The 16,876-nt window shown below is 51.6% G+C and overlaps 1 protein-coding gene across 2 annotated transcripts in view; it reads left to right on the top strand.

Annotated features, from left to right (window-relative positions):
* Positions 1 to 16,876, top strand: part of LOC133118875 (SLIT-ROBO Rho GTPase-activating protein 1-like) — a 96,473-nt gene that overhangs the window by 45,982 nt on the left and 33,615 nt on the right. For both annotated transcript variants that reach the window (XM_061229130.1, XM_061229131.1), the window contains exons 4-8: positions 3,707 to 3,769; positions 8,653 to 8,835; positions 10,579 to 10,707; positions 13,408 to 13,629; positions 13,989 to 14,090. In XM_061229130.1, the coding sequence (XP_061085114.1) occupies positions 3,707 to 3,769; positions 8,653 to 8,835; positions 10,579 to 10,707; positions 13,408 to 13,629; positions 13,989 to 14,090 (699 nt within the window). The remainder of the gene's footprint in view (positions 1 to 3,706; positions 3,770 to 8,652; positions 8,836 to 10,578; positions 10,708 to 13,407; positions 13,630 to 13,988; positions 14,091 to 16,876) is intronic.

The raw sequence follows: 16,876 nt of genomic DNA on the forward strand, positions 1-16,876 counted from the left end.
TGTACTGACTTGGCATCATGTGCTTCACCACGGTCACATGACTTACTGTAAGTCGCCGTGTATCACGCTGAGACCCTCGGTCAGGTGACGACCTCCCGGGAGTAACATGTGTTTTTAGTCTTGTAATAAGATTTAAGACCTAATTTCTTTCACTCAGGTGGGAAATATTAGTTACCGTTCACTTGAGAAGTTAAAATCTCTCACCTCATTGGCAGTTGCTTGTCTGAATTACCTTAAAAAGTAATAGAAAAGTCTAGATATAAGACTAAGATCCTTGTTAAGACAGACTTTTTTTTGTTTGTTTTGTTTTTGCAGTGCACTGTGTTAGTGCGCCTCTGTCTGTGTCTCCATTACATGAACACGCCCGTCCCTCGGTGCGTCCAGTGCAGTAATCCCCATTAAAAGCCCCGGTCCTTTGGGCCTGTTCAACTTTTACTGCCTCGCCGCCGACGGGGTTAGCAGTGTAGCGGCTGAACCGGGCGCTCGTAATTGACTAATAAATCACGGTTATTCACCGCGGTCCCTCTCGTCGAACGGACGGGGCCGGAGGAAGATTCATGGCTGAAGTGAGGGCGGCCGCTACGATCGCGGGGAAGGGCGGCGGCTTCCCCCCCGAAGCCTCGTCTGTGACACGGCGTGCCTCGATTGGCCGGCGCCTCGTTTACGGTTGCCGGGGAGGCCCGATTGGTCAGTCTGCGGCAGTTCTATGACATGGCGTGCCTCGATTGGCTGGTGCCTCGTTTACAGTTGCCGGGGAGGCCTGATTGGTCAGTCTGGGGCAGTTCTGTGACATGGCGTGCCTCGATTGGCCGCCGCCTCAGTTATTGTTGCCGGGGAGGCCCGATCGGTCAGTCTGCGGCAGTTCTGTGACATGGCGTGCCTCGATTGGCCGGTGCCTCAGTTACGGTCGCTGGGGAGGCTGGTTGGATTGGCCGGCCGTCCCGATTGGTCAGTCTGCGGCGGTTATGTGACACAGCGTGTCTCGTTTGGCTGGTGCCTCGGTTACGGTCGCCAGGGGTTGGTCAGTCTGTGGCGGTTATGTGACATGGTGTGCCTCGATTGGCCGGCGCCTCGGTTACCGATTGGTCAGTCTGCGGCGGTTATGTGACCCCCAGGCCGACCGCAAGGCGCCCCAGCGTTCCCGGAAAGGGGAAGGCCTTTCTTAATTGGGCTCTGGAACTCCTCCAGGCCCATGTCCCGAGGCTCTCTGACAGCCCCTGCAGCTGACAAACGACAGCCGCCCCCCATCTGAGGAACCCCCCAATCTGCGCCCACACCGCGCGGACCCCCCCGTCTCCCCCACTGCACTCTGGGAAATTCATCATTCCCCGACGCGGGGTTATGGAGCGAAGTCAGCATGGGGCCGGTGACCGTCGCCAAGTTGCCCCTGAAAACCGAGATCGGTGTCCCGCCGAAAACTGCACGGAGAATGCTGAATCTGACTGACCGAATGACGATCAAAAAACTGTGAAGCAGCTAATTCTAGCAACGCTATGCAACCCCGATCACCTCACAGGTCCTTTGAGATGTGTGCTGCTTTCATAAGAAATAAAAAAAATGAAAAAGAATAATAATAATTGTAAAAAATTAATAATAATAATAATAATAATAATAAGCGAGTGGATTCATACCATCCCTTAATGTGCACTCTGTGCCCTTTGTCGTCTGTGGAGTGATTTGTTTTGCCGGATGAGGGGGCACCACTTACAAGAGCTAATATCTGCCAACTCACTGTAATCGCCCCCTTTATAGTCGCCTGGTTCGCGGGAAGTCCGAAGACCGAACGCTTCGAAAAATCCTTCAGCGGCTCACCTGATACCTAATACTCGGCGTCGCCGTTGGAGGAAACGTCCTTTTTTAAAAAATCCTGAGTGCGGCGGTGTAATCGATCCTCATGGGAGACGGCGCGGCGAGGTTCTGTCCCCCTCCCGAGGACAATGCCACGCGTCGGTGCGCTCCGAGCGCCTGGAGACCTGATCGCTACTGACAGCTGCGCTAACAAAGCGCCGCTTTCTCATTACACGGCTAATCGCCGCGCCCGCGCGGTTATTAGCGCTCCCGGACGCTAACGCCTTCTGATGGGCTGAGCCGGGCCGTCGGCCGAGGGGATCGCGAGCTACGGGAGCGATGGAGGGGGGGTGGTCTTTCTGAGGAGGGGGGTGGTCTTTCTGAGGAGGGGGGTGGTCTTTTTTTTAAGGTGGACTGCGCAAATGTGCTACTGAGGGACAGCAAGGGTGTCTTGTCAGTGCCAGTACCGTCCAGTGGGATAATGTGTACTCAGCGAAACGGGTTCCATGTGTGCAGAGAGCACACCCTGAATTGGATTACGCTGCTTAGCGCTATTTATACAGAGTAAGACCATTTGTCAATTTGCTCTAAATAGGTAGGTTAAAAACGGCCTGGTGCTGGTGCGTGTTTGGGTTTAACAACCAAACTACCGAGTTTAAACGGAACCTGAGCTGCCGTGGTTTTAACCCGCTCTGTTTTGGGTCGGGAGCCCTGGGCGTGGACCTGAGCGTTGTTGGGTTGGTGCCACTCCCGTCAGCACCGCAGTGCAGAACCCAGACACCTCCAGACCCGGCGGAACCAGGAAGAGAGCGCATTGTTCCCCTGGCCAGTTCTTCGGCCCCAACGCAGGGAATGTGCGTGTGTGTGCACAGGGGTGTGTGTGTGTGTGTGTGTGTGTGTGTGTGTGTAGAGCGTACGGCTGAGTGTGTGTGTGTGTGTGTGTGTGTGTGTGAGTGTGTGTGTGTGTGTAGAGCATACGGCTGAGTGTGTGTGTGTGTAGAGCGTGTGTGTGTGTGTGTGTGTGTGTGTGTGTGTTAGGACATTTGGACCGTGACAGTGGTCAGTTTCTATCAGAGGTGGTGGCTGATTCTCGGGCCTGTGGGAGCAGATTAGTGCTGGAATAATGGGGTTAGAGGGACAGCGTGTCGAGCAGGACTGACCCCTCACCCAGCCGACAGCCGAACGCTCAACATGCTCACACACACACACACACACTCAGCCGTACGCTCTACAAACCCACACACACACACACACACACACACACACACACACACACTCAGCCGTACGCTCTACACACACAACACACACACACACACACACTCAGCCGTATGCTCTACACACACACACACACTCACACACACACACACACACGCACACAACACACACACACAACACACACTCAGCCGTACGCTCTACACACACACACACACACACACACACACACACACACAAACACGCACACACACACGCACACACACACACACACACACAAACACACACACAACACACACTCAGCCGTACGCTCTACACATACACACACACACACACACACACACACACACACACACACACACACACACACTCAGCCGTACGCTCTCACGCTCTCAGATAATACCGGCAGCTCTGATTTACACCGGCGCCGCCGATACGTCGCGTGACAGATGAGGCGTGGCGCGGCTACCTGCCGCTAAATGAGGAGCCACAGCAGACCTCCCGCTGGTGAGCCTCAGCTCCAGCAGGGCCGTCCGTCCCCCTCAGCCTCCCCCTGTCCTGCGGCACCATTACGGCCGGCTCTCACCGCGTCCCTGGGCTTGTTAGCGGCGATGAATGGGCGTCTGTGTGTGCCGGGCTGAACGCGGGGGAGGACGGTGGTTTACTGTTTCTGCATGCGTTTATGTAAATCTCTTCTGTTTTCCAGAGCAAGGAGATCACCTTTCAGCTCCAGGAAGACTTGATGAAGGTCCTGAATGAGCTCTACACTGTAAGTGCTGGCCTTCCTCACTTTGCTCTGGGTGTCGATGTGTGTGATGCTCCCGCTGATGCTGCTATTTCTCTGTAGTTCATGATGTTACTGTGCGGCTTTTTTTGATGTTTCTGTTGTTGATTTTACTGCACTGTAGTTTGTTATGGCCGGCCTTCCTGCCCGTGTTTGACTGTGCTCTACTGAAGTTTACACTGCTGTTGATGTTACGATACTAAAGTTTATAATGTTGCCTTACTTTAGTTGATGCTAACGTACTGTAGTTTGTTAATGTACTGTAGTTGCAGATACCTTATGGTAATTGTTAATTTAATACCTAAATTGTTGATGGTAACGTACTGTAGTTGTTGATGGTAATGTACTGTAGTTGATACCTAACTGTAATTGTTGATGGTAATATACTGTAGTTGATGATACCTCCCTGTAGTTGTTGATCTTCATGTACTCTAGCTGGTGATGCTAGCATACTGTAGCTGGTGATGCTAGCATACTGTAGCTGGTGATGCTAGCATACTGTAGCTGGTGATGCTGTAGTTGATGGGGTCCTGTAGAATGTGCAGCACAGTGAGCAGTACGAGAATATCTTTGTGGGATCAGTTTCCCCTGTCCCGTGTGCTGGTTGCTGACACAGTTACTGCAGAAAGAGGGTCCTGGTGATGTCACAGACAGAGTGTGAGAGAGAGGGAGGGAGGGAGGGAGAGAGGGCAGCCATTTCCACAAACAGCACAACTTCTCAGGCATCTTATGAAACTTTAATCTTCTGCCTCAACAGACGTGCAGCTGTCAGGGCCGCTGTCTTAAAAGCCCTCTGAGCTGAGCTGGTGAATAAGTAACGTCTAATAACCGCGAGGAGGGCTAACCCGCATCGCGTGGGCGGTGTGCTCACACCGGGCGCATTAATAATGGAGGTGCGGATCCTTCCGGAAACGGGGCCGGAGAGTAAATCTCCCCTCGCTCCACGGACTGTGATCCATGACCTCGGCCGGGCCGGCCTCCTAAACCTCCGATCGATACTTAATTCTGCTCTCTCACGGGCGCGGCTGGGGGGAGGGGCGTGTTTCCCCGTGCGACAGAGACGGCCCTGCTCGTAACGTGTGAACGTGCGCCCTTCCACTCCCGTAAATGCCTGCTTTACGTCGCCTAGGCGATGCCGTTCATCTCGTGACCTCTCACTCGGTGTGGAAGCCGGCGTGCTGCCACGGCGACATTGCCACGGCGACATTGCCACGGCGACATTGCCACGGCGACGTTGTTTAACCGGCCCTTCTGCCAAACGCATTAGAGATTCAGAGGGAACCTCTGAACGTAAGTTTGTGAAAATGCACGGTTGCACCTCGTCGACAGTGCGGGTGGTCGCTTCAGGTGCGGGAGTCCAGGCCGCCGGCAGGTTTTTAACCTCTTCAGGGCCACAGAATCAGTGTTGATGGCGGTGAGTTTTTTGCCTGTAAAACGTTCCGGGAGGGAGAGCGGCCGGTTCGTCCGCCTGTCCTGATTTCCCCCCGCGGACGCAGGCGGGAGCCGGGGACGTTTCAGCCGGTCGGTGCAGGTCATGCATGGCTGCCTCATCAGAGAGAGAGCTGCTTAATCAGACCGTTTAGGGTGTCTAATTCAGGGTCGGCCCCAGTGATGTGTATTGACTCAATCCCCCCCCCCCACAGCACCCCTCCCCAACCGCCCAGTACTGCGTATCCACTCAACTGTGTATCCACTCAACCCCCTCCCAGTACTGTATCCACTCAACTGTGTATCCACTCAACCCCCTCCCAGTACTGTATCCACTCAACCCAGTACTGTGTATCCACTCAACCCCATCCCAGTACTGTATCCACTCAACCCCCTCCTAATACTGTATCCACTCAACCCCCTCCCAGTACTGTATCCACTCAACCCCCTCCCAGTACAGTGTATCCACTCAGCCCCCTCCCAGTACTGTCTATCCACTCAACCCCCTCCCAGTACTGTGTATCCACTCAACCCCCTCCCAGTACTGTGTATCCACTCAACCCCCTCCCAGTACTGTGTATCCACTCAACCCCCTCCCAGTACTGTGTATCCACTCAACCCCCTCCCAGTTCTGTGAATCGACCCCGCCCCGCCCCGCCCCTCCCCTCCCCCCAGAGGAAAACTCCAGCCACCGTTGAGTCAGAAAAGCCACCATTTTGTTATTTTGTTCCGCTGCCTCCGTACGGCGGTGAAATGACAGGCCTGGTGCTGTGCTAATTCCGTGTCCGTCTATAAAGGGCAGCGGGGTAAACACCGGCCCCCGCCACGCCACGCCGCTAAGTGCCCAGCGCGGCCCCGCCAGGACCCGCTACGGTCGCAATTACGCGGTTCCGGTCGACGGCACGGACACAAAGCGGAGCGCGAAGGCCCGGCACTTTCCACGTGGACGGCGGGCGGGTATTTCTGGAGAAAAAGCCGCAGCGACTCTTGAGAGAGGCGCGCTGTGTTTCGGAGAGACGCGGCGGCTGGGGTTCAGCGCGCGACTGTAATTGCAGCCTTTCGCTGATTCGTGGTGCCTGGATGAGGCTACAGCGAGGGGGGGCGGGGGTGAGGCTGTTTTTCTGCGCGGCGTAGCATAACCTGTCATCGCTGAGGTCGCCAGTACTCTCCCCCCTGACTCGGTGGCAAACGCGGTGAAAGGTCCAGTGTTAATTCAACTCTTAACAGAGTACATGTGTTTCCTAGAGGGGACCTAAGGCCATATTACAGAAACTTCCAAACTCTGAAATCTACTCGTCTCTGCTAGAGATAGCTACCGTGACTAACATCAGTTTGTTTATTTATCAAACCAATCAGCTGTGCGCAATATGAAAAAACAGCGTCTGTTGTTTGGTAACAGACATGACAGTTGATAATCGTTTTTTGGATTCTTAGTTTCCTAACCTGAGATAAGATAGGATGGCGTAAGATAAGTTAAAATTCCTAAAGTTAGTTTGGATTTGCTTCTGTCCTATCCTATTTTAACTTTGGATTTAAGATGTGAAGTTTCTGTAATCGGGGCCCCAGATCTACTCTGTCAGAGTCAACACTGAACACCTTTACTGAGCAGGTCTGAGGTGGCAGCTGCTGATTGGTGGAGCTCTAGGGCGTATACGCATCGCTCACCCTTTGGCGACGCTGTGGCGTTAGCATGTTAGCATGTTTAGCCACGTCCCCACCACAGGCCTGTGAGAGAGAGGGCTCTCCCTGCGCTCTTTTGGCCGGCTCCGTGAGTCCTGCGTTCTCCCCGCAGGACAGAGACGTGAGGCAGAAAATGGGCGGCCATTACGGTGTTTCCACTAACCCCGGTCGACTTTTTCGATCTCTGCTTCGACTTTTTAATCAAACATTTATGTACTTTTATTCATCTGCTTGTATTTACAACCATTCTTTCAACAAACCGATGTCAACCAGCGGCATATGAGTTCCCCTACTGAGTCTGCTGAAGGTTTCTTCCTGTTAGCCAGGGAGTTTTTCCTTGCCACTGTTGCCCTAGGTGTACTCTTGGGGACCGGTTTCTCTGTAAAGCTGCTTTGTGGCAAAGGCCCTTTTTTTCAAAGCGCTATACAAATAAAAATTGATTGATTGATTGATTGATTGACTGGTTCACACGACGAGCGGGCGCGGATCGTCTGTCTCTGCATCCCCGCGCGCTTGTGTTACCTGCTACAGCCGGCCTTCCTGCCCGTCATAACGTCTGCGAAAAGCCATTTGAAATGGAATAATAAGGGGTCCCTTCTGACGGTGGCCACTCAGGGGGATGACAGTTTATCAGAGGCTTCTTCCGGATAGTAATGCATTCCTGTTTATCGTTTTTCTTTTTATCGTTTTTTTTTTTTTTTTTTTTTTGAAAAGAAAAAAAGCTTTTTTCTGTGGATCGGACCTCAGAGTCGGTGCGTCCGGACTTGCCCGGCGTTGCTCTCCACTTCAAAGGCTCAGAGAGGGGAGCGCGAGTGCTTCAGCCTGTCGGTCTGTCGACACCTGCCAGCCAGACGGCGGTCGCTGCAGGGCCTCCGGTCACTGGGAGATGATTGTGGTGTTTTTCCTCTCTTCTTCTTCTTCTTCTTCTTTTGTGGCTCTTTTGAAGTCGTCGCTCTGCTCCCATTAAAGACCGCGTTCCTGGCAAGTCCCCGTACCATGTGTGGTATTATCATCCCATGGTAATCCCCCCCGCCGACGAATGCCTCCTTTTAAAGATCGCATTTCAAACACGTCGCGATACGCTAAGTGCCGCCGCAGTGCATTGTGGGCTTTTGAAAAGCAGCTCCTTTTACAAAGAGAAGAATGTACTCTTTTCTGTGGTCTGTGTGGTAGAGTTCACCTTGTAGCTAAGAAGTCGCGAGCTGGTTTTCACTGAAGGGGGGCGGGAGTTGTGGGGGATGGTAGGAGAACCTGACCTTTGACCCCAGGTGAGGGGGAGACATTAGCTCAGGTGGTAAGAGCAGTCATCCGGCAGTGAGAGGGTTGCCGGTTCGATCCTGTCCTGTGTGTGTCGAAGTGCCCCTGAGCAAGACACCTAACCCCCAAGTGCTCCTGACGAGCTGGTTGGTGCCTTGCATGGCAGCCAAGCGCTTTGGGTAAAGGAGCTATATAAACACAGACATTTACCATTTACCCCAGGTGATGAAGACATACCACACAGAGAGCAGAGTGCAAGCTGATTTACACTGAAGGAGGGAGGGAAGTGGGGGATGGCAGGGGAACTCTGTGGTGGCTCCTGACCTTTGACCCTTGACCCTTAACCCCCAGGTGATGAAGACGTACCACATGTACCACACGGAGAGCCTGAGTGCAGAGTGCAAGCTGATTTACACTGAAGGGGGGCGGGAGGGAGGTGGCGGATGGCAGGGGAACGCTATGTGGTGGCTCCTGACCTTTGACCCTTGACCCTTAACCCCCAGGTGATGAAGACCTACCACATGTACCACACGGAGAGCCTGAGCGCGGAGTGCAAGCTGAAGGAGGCGGAGAAGCAGGAGGAGAAGCAGATCAGCCGCTCCGCCGACCCCGCCTTCTACATCCGCGCCGAGGACAAGCACCAGCGCCGCAGCTCCGTCAAGAAGATCGAGAAGATGAAGGAGAAGGTACGGCCCGGTCCGGTCCGGGGGTTCCCCCGCGGTACCCCGCCGTCCGGGACGGGTCAGGGGAGGTCCCCCGAGTATCCCAGTGTCCTTCCAAAGTCAGGACAATTACACAATCTAGTTATAATAATGTGCAGAATTTAATGCATCCGTCAGTCATGCTAATTAACTAAGATGATGTCACTCACTATCAACTCTCTCAGTGTGTGCTGTAAGTGAAATGTCACGGCCCAGAATAGCTCTGACTGTGATTATACCAGAAATGAAGCTCCATACATTAGTCCTTGAGACATCACAAAAAGGGCTTTGATTGGGGTCCCTGTTTGTGCTTGTCATAGTCATCATCATCATCTCAATATAAGGCTTTTTCTCTGTGTTTCGTATGACCCGGCCCAACCACTTGACCGGCCTTCCTGCCCCTCAGTGTGTGTCGGGGTCCGGGCGTTTGCTCTCGTGCCGTCCCCCCGGCTCAGACTCGGACTCCCGCACCGTTCGGCACAGCCCTGCCTGTACAGCAGGCCCGGCGAACGGCTGTCGCGTTTTAGAGGCAGCTTGTTTGCTTTTGCCGTTTGGAACCGGAAACGCTTTGTGCTTGTAGTCACCGGGGGTCTGCTTTCTGTTAAACTCTGTGACCGACGCTTTAAAAGCCACGGAAACATCTCCTCCACAAATGCTTCCTGGGGTGGGGGGGGGGAGGGGGGGGTCGGGGTACATAATGAAATGTGTAATTGTGTGTGAGTCACAGTCCACGGGTGACTGTACTGTACTGTACCGGTCGGTGCAGCTCAGATACTTTACACGTACCGGATTACCAGATGCTCCGTTTACCTTTGTCCTTTCTGCTTTTTAACTAGACGAGTTTCGGACTGGTTTCTGATGCTCTATTGTGGTACAAAATGTCCAACACTACAGTCTTGTACCTACTAATCACGCCACCTCTACCCCCCACTATTAATTTTCAGAAGATACAGGTCTTCTGAAATCATAATGTCTGCCCTTCAACTGGTGAGACTTTCAGTATTACTCTCAAATACTGAAAGTCTCACCAGTTGAATGCCAGGCATTACTTTGTAATTGTCTGAGTTCCTCTCAAAGAGGATGTTAATTTCCCACTTGCTTTTTGGGACCAGTTTGATAATATATATATATTTTTTATTTTTTATTTTATCCAGGACTAAACTTAATCTGTGTGGAAAAAAAGCCATAGCTGGCACGCGTTTTGTGTCTGACTATTGTGTGTCAAGTGGACAATGTATGCGTTACAAAACGAGACTTTTTAATACGGAGTGTTTTAAAAGTGAACCGGTGACGTGTTGTTTTTAACGCATCTGTTTACGAGTGTGTGTGTGTGTGTGTGTGTGTGTGTACGTGTACGTGTACGGAGTCGAGAGTGTCTGTCGTGGGAGTGCTATGTCTGGCACAGAGGAAGTGAGCAAAAGTGTGGCTGCACAGCATTGTGGAAAAACAGTGGCTTTTGTCTGTTAAAAACAGTGTGTGGTGTGGGAGTTTGTACCCCTTTGTGTTGTCTCCATGGACGCAGCAAGCCGGACTGCGCTCTGCTTTGGCATTTTTTGGAAAAAATGAGTCTGTCAATCATTTTGGCCTCAAAGCCACAATTGGGCGAGGTATTTTCAGAGAGCAGTATACTCGGGTTGACAACAAAAGTTTTATTTGAGTTTTTTCAGTTTTTTTTTTTTTACTTAACATTACATTTCTAAGCCCTTCTCTCCCTCTCCCGCTCCTCAGAGGCAGGCCAAGTACTCGGAGAACAAGCTGAAATCCATCAAAGCCCGCAACGAGTACCTTCTCACCTTGGAAGCCACGAACTCCTCCGTTTTCAAATATTACATTCACGACTTGTCTGACTTAATTGATGTAAGTACCTGGGGGTGGGGGGGGGGGGGGGGGGGGGGTACCTGGGGGTGGGGGGGTACCTGGGGGTGGGGGGACTGATTTAATTTCTCTTCGAGTTACCTCAACCTCAAGGACGGCTTTGTAGTTTATTCATCTGTGAATTAACTTCTGAGTTAATGCTTCTGCTTAAAGTGTAAGAGAGCTGGGAATCTGGTAAGAGTTGCTGGTGCCAGTTTGCTGAAATGCAAACGCTCTGATGAGAAGGAATCTGCACCCTGCGGGAAGCAAAAACAAAACAAAACAAAACAAAAAAACTAATATCCAGATGAACTGAGCGTTTGGCCGCCACGTGTAGCCATGTGTGGACCGTGGCCTGGAGTCCACCGGTGTCTGGAGCTCTGCTGGACTTCTCCCCTCAATAAGCCCATGATTTCCTACTTTGTTCACGGGAGTGGGAAATGCTGACGGACGCGGGCGTCGTTCCAGAATATTCCATAATGGCCAGATCCGGTTCAGATCCGGTGACTCGGAAGGCCGGGGCGTATGAGTAACTCTCCTCAAACCACCGGGAGACTGCATGTGGTCTGTGGGTCTGTGGGTCACTGTCCGCTTGAAAAACACCCTTCTCTGCAGGACATAAATGCTTTACCACGGGGTAAATATGGTCACTGGGTAGCACTATTAGTAATGGTCGACGTCAGCCTTACCTTCTCAAGGTTTGACCGCACCCAAACAGTGGCAGGTTCCCATCACTATCTTCTGAAGGTTTGACTCCACCAAAAACAGTGGCAGGTTCCCATCACTACCTTCTGAAGGTTTGACCGCACCCAAACAGTGGCAGGTTCCCATCACTATCTTCTGAAGGTTTGACTGCACCCAAACAGTGGCAGGTTCCCATCACTCTATTGGCCCGTCTGCACCAAGAACGACAACTATAAAAGTACTTGAATGGTTTTAACTATAAATATACTTAAAGGTACAATAGGTAATTTCGGACTTCTAACGGTCAAGAGAGGAATTGCAGCAACGAATGCACTCAAACCACAACACTGTTTATCCCTCCCCTTTTCCGTGAATGTTGAAACGCCATTGGCTGTGGCAGTTGGAACTAATTTTCAGCAAATGCACTTGAATTATTGCGCAGCTTTGTTTTGGTACGGAGTGCCGGCTCGTCAACAGCATATTTCGCAACCCGAATTTAAGGACTATAAACACAGGCAGGGTGAGTCAACCCTCTGGCAGTGGTGTCAGTAAGCTTTTTCAGTGATAGGAAGGGATTTACTTTGGTCTGGTGACAATATTTTAACCCAAACTATAACTACAGCGACATTACACAAAGGATAACGTTGCGATCACTTCAGAGTCATTTTTTCCAGCTCCACGAAGGACAGAAACACTGGCAGCCGATCAAAATCCATCCGAATTTACAAGGCTTCACATTTCAAAATGGCTTTTTACGGAACGTTATCGTTCATCAGTGTGTGGATGCTCACATCATTAAGAGTTATTGTTCTTGGCATCTTCACTGCTGGGGCCCTGTTGTGTCCTTTGCCTGTTTGATAAGCACCTCCATAAGCCTTATGTTAACATTCATAACTGCACGCATATGCCAACAGGCAGTGTGGTTGTGTCCCTTCACCACAACATAGAAAACAAGAATGATGTGATATTGTCACTTGTCACATGGATTATAAAATAGGCCACGCTGTCCTTGTCTCTTTACTTGGCGTAACTGTTTTTTAAAAAGTGATTTTGAAGGCTCTAATGTGGCACCCTCAAAGTGTGACCATACCATCCTTTTCGGATTGTCTTTGAAGAAGACCTGATGCCTTAAACAGAACTTGATGAGTTTCCATACATATTTTATCAGATTGAATTTCAGATTAAATTCCAGTGCTGGAAGGCAAACTGTGCAATAATTCAGTGGATTTATCCATCCTCGTTTAAGTCAGAAGCGAGGTTATTACAGGCTGTGGAAGTGAGCTCAGATTGGTGTGTCAGAGAAAGAGGCCAGATAAGACTTCATGCGTAACAGTCTAAGAACTAGGCCTGCTGTTTCTGTTCATGCCTCAGAACTGGAGCTGAGATACTGTAGAGTCACTGCCAGCTATGTGCTTGTGTGTTAGATGTGAAACCTTAAGTTTAATGTGGCCTCTGTCATTTTGTGGAGGCGACCCAAAAAGCATCTGTTTTAATCGCCCTGTGTTTAGCAAACGGGGCTGTTGACAAAGGTTGTGACTAACGCAAAAAAATTATTTGGCTGTGGCTAGGACACAATGTTGTAGAATTCCAGTTTCTGTTACACAATTTGAGAAGCTAGTTGGTCGAAGATATTTCTTTAGTTGGTCCAGAAGTTCTTTCGTATTGAGCCATCATCCATTATTTCTTCTCTGGCTAAAGTATTTTTAGCTTAAGTGTAAAAATAATAACCTGGCCCAGAAACCCACTTAATGAAGTGTTTATATGTCTTTTATGTCTTCAGCCCTGGGCTCTGGAATAAAATGATTTCACGTGTCATGACGTAGGTTTTCACATACTTATCGGACAACGTTGCTACGTGTTAGCGCAGAGAGCTGACTAATGGGGTCTGGGGCACTCTGGGGGCAGGGTCAGGGATTACATCACTGCTCTTTGGGAGCGTTTTTGTGGGCGTTTCAGGCTGTAAAAACCGTGAAGAGAGCGATGATGCGTGTGTGGCCTTGTTTGTCTCTCGCCGGGCAGTGCTGTGACCTGGGCTACCACGCCAGCCTGAACCGGGCGCTGCGGACCTACCTGTCGGCGGAGTACAACCTGGAGACGTCGCGGCACGAGGGCCTGGACGTCATGGAGAACGCCGTGGACAGCCTGGACCCGCGCAGCGACCGGCAGCGCTTCATGGAGATGTACCCCACCGCCTTCTGCCCGCCCGCCAAGTTCGACTACCAGTCCCACATGGGCGACGAGGTCGGTCAACACCCGCGGGACTCTTTTTTTACGTTTATTTATTCTTTTTTTTTTTCATGTTTACACATTGTAATAATACATTCTTATTAATAATAATAATAATACATTCTCATTTTTATAGCGCCTTTTCATCCATGGATTGCGGCATTGAATCAGCATAAGCATAAGCGTGTAGGATAAGACGTCAATGACAGTAAAATCCTCGGGAAAAAAAAGGAATTAGACACTGATAAAGACCGTTAAAAAGAACTAAATAACTAATTGCATGTGACTGCGGTTTCTTGTCAGCTGACTGTCAATTTCCTGTCAGCTGACTGCGATTTCCTGTCAGGTGACGTGTTGCTCCTCCCCCCTGCCAGGTGTGTCAGATCACGGCGCAGGCCCCGGTGCAGGCGGAGCTCCTGCTGAGGTTCCAGCAGCTGCAGTCCCGCCTCGCCACGCTCAAGATCGAGAACGAAGAGGTGAGCGCCCCCCTCGGGACCGCATCGGTACTGCGTGTTCGTTCGGTGGAACCATTTCCCACCATTGTTATAACAAACCGGTGTCAAGCCTGAGGAGGATGGGTTCCTCCGCTGATGGGCCTTTTAATTTTGAACCAGCCGGCGCGTTCAGACCGAAAATAAATTGGTTCGGAACCTAAAAAGTTGGTTCTCAGCTGGAACCAAAAAATAGTTGTTTTTTTTCCTTGCGAACCGTGACGGAACAGTGGGCTTGTCATATTCCGCCTGCCTTGTGCATTGAAAAGAAAGCACCAAGGTTCTGAGACTCCAGAACGGAACCAGAGCCAGAACCGCATCTGTGTGAAAGCAGTATGAATCAGGTTCTGCTCAAGGTTTCTTCCTGTTAGCCAGGGAGTTTTTCCTTGACACTGTTGCCCTAGGCGTACTCTCCGGGGCCGGTTCTCTGTGACAAAGCCTCTTTGTTTAAAAGCGCTATACAAATAAAAATTGATTGATTGATTGCTTCTTCTTCTTCCTCGGAAATCTTGGGTTTCAGCCACTTTCAAAGCTTTTATATCTCGTGCTCAAAGTCTATTTTTTCAAAGAAGAACGTCAAATAGCGGGCAGCCTGTCACCTTGTGGCTAAGGTGCACGACCGGGACCCGGAAGGTTGGCGGTTCGAGCCCCGGTGTAGCCGCGATAAGATCCGCACAGCTGCTGGTCCCTTCGCCCCGCAACGCTCCAGGGAGCGTTGTCCCCCTGCTTAGTCCAATCAACTTTTTAAGTCGCTTCGGATAAAAGCGTCAGCCGCGTAACAAATTACATCAGTGTGTTTTTTTGGAATTCTGTGAATTCGGCGCGCAGTTCCTGAGCTCGCTCACGGGCCGTGACTGGCTGGAAACGCCGGAGAGCCGCGTAATGAAAGCAGCGTGAACGCAGCTCTGGTTTGCGTTCCGCGTGCCGTGTCCGTTCGGAGCGGAGCGGGGCTGCACGAGGGGCTCTTCGTGATCTGGAGCGCACGTGTTCCGGGGCAGAGCACCACCGGGGGGGACAATCGTGACCGTCCGTGCGGCACATCTGGGGGTGGACAGGACATCTTTGTTCCTGTAAACCCCCCCCAACCCTCCCCCAGGGATGCGATCCTCTGTGGCCGCTCGAAAAAGGCAGCGCTGTCAGAAGCGCAGCCGGTCCCTGCCCGTCCCACTGTCTGTTTTATTCATCCGTTTCCCCCCGTCACACCATCCGTCTGAATCGGTAAATACGCCCTTTTAAGAAGGATGTTAGCGCTGGTCCCGGAGTCTGCTGAGGGGAGATAATCATCAAGGTGATGAATGTTTCAGGGCTCCGTGCATAATAGCTGCCTGATGAGCTCCCGGCAAAAAGCAATAAAAAAAACAAAAAGGCCTTTGAATGGGCCTTTTCTCCTCCATGTAGCGGGGGAGTAACTTGGGGGGCGCTTGATGGTAAACAGCACCCCGTGTACTGTTTGACTTTGACTTTCCGCGCCTCCGACCTTGCGCCGTCGAATGCGAGCTTCAAGGAGACGCACTCCAGGCGGAAGATGGTCCCAAAACGTGTTTTAATCTGACTCCGGTTTGGAGTGCCTGAACAGTAAGGCTAACGGCTAGCGTTAATAAGGCTCAATAAGGCTAACGGCTAGCGTTAATAAGGCTCAATAAGGCTAACGGCTGGCGTTAATAAGGCTAACGTTAGCGTCAATAAGGCTAACGTTAGCGTCATTAGGGTTCAATAAGGCTAACGGTTAGCATGAATAAGGCTAACGGTTAGTGTGACATGGAGAAGAACTGACTCATCCACCCCCCCACCCCCCCCCCCCCCCCCCTTTTGCAAATCGTGTCCTTCAGTCTGGCTCTCCTCTCAGAAACTTTCCTGTCACGTCTGCCCTTTCCTTTCTCCTCTCCTCTCCTCTCCCCCTCTCCACTTGTTCTCCTCATCCTCCTCTCCTGCACACAGCCCAGTCACTTTGATTTCTTATTGAAGGTGTGGGGTCGGCGGGGGGGGGGAGGGGGGGAGGGGGGGGTTTTATCTGTACAGCTGCCAACCAATCAGCTTTATAGCGGACGTTTTATTTCTCTCTCTTTCTCTCTCCCGATTGCAGCCTGAGATTGCGGGTGAGAGATGAGGTGGAGGTGGTTTGCGTTCCTCTGAGATACCGTCGTGACTTTGGCATCCCTGTACGTGTTTTTTTTCGGCGATGTGCCCGCGGGGATGGGCGGAAAACCCCGTTCTACTCTGGGGTCCGGCAACGAGTTTCTCACACGGCTCCCGAACCTCCATTTGCTCAGTGCAAAAGGTCTTGTCCTCCTGAGACTTGGCTGAGAACTTTGCCTGCCCCCATTTAGTGCAGGTTAGTTGAGATGAAGATCAGAGACTCATGTCCTCCTACAGGGGACCGAACTAAATTGCTGGGTCTGAGGCGGAGTGGTGGTTAGAGCAGGGGTTCGAGGCGGGCTCAAACCTCTCTGCTCCTGGGGCGCACACAGTCTCTCTGCTGGTGGGGCGTAGGCGGTCTCTCTGCTTGTGGGGAGTAGGCGGTCTCTCTGCTTGTGGGGCGTAGGCGGTCTCTCTGCTGGTGGGGAGTAGGCGGTCTCTCTGCTTGTGGGGAGTAGGTGGTCTCTCTGCTTGTGGGGTGTAGGTGGTCTCTCTGCTGGCAGGGCGTAGGCGGTCTCTCTGCTGATAGGGCATAGGCGGTCTCTCTGCTGATAGGGCGTAGGCGGTCTCTCTGCTGATAGGGCGTAGGCGGTCTCTCTGCTGATAGGGCATAGGCGGGGCATAGGCAGTCTCTG

The sequence above is a fragment of the Conger conger genome, chromosome 19 (genome assembly GCF_963514075.1).
Source record: "Conger conger chromosome 19, fConCon1.1, whole genome shotgun sequence".
NCBI lineage: Eukaryota > Metazoa > Chordata > Actinopteri > Anguilliformes > Congridae > Conger > Conger conger.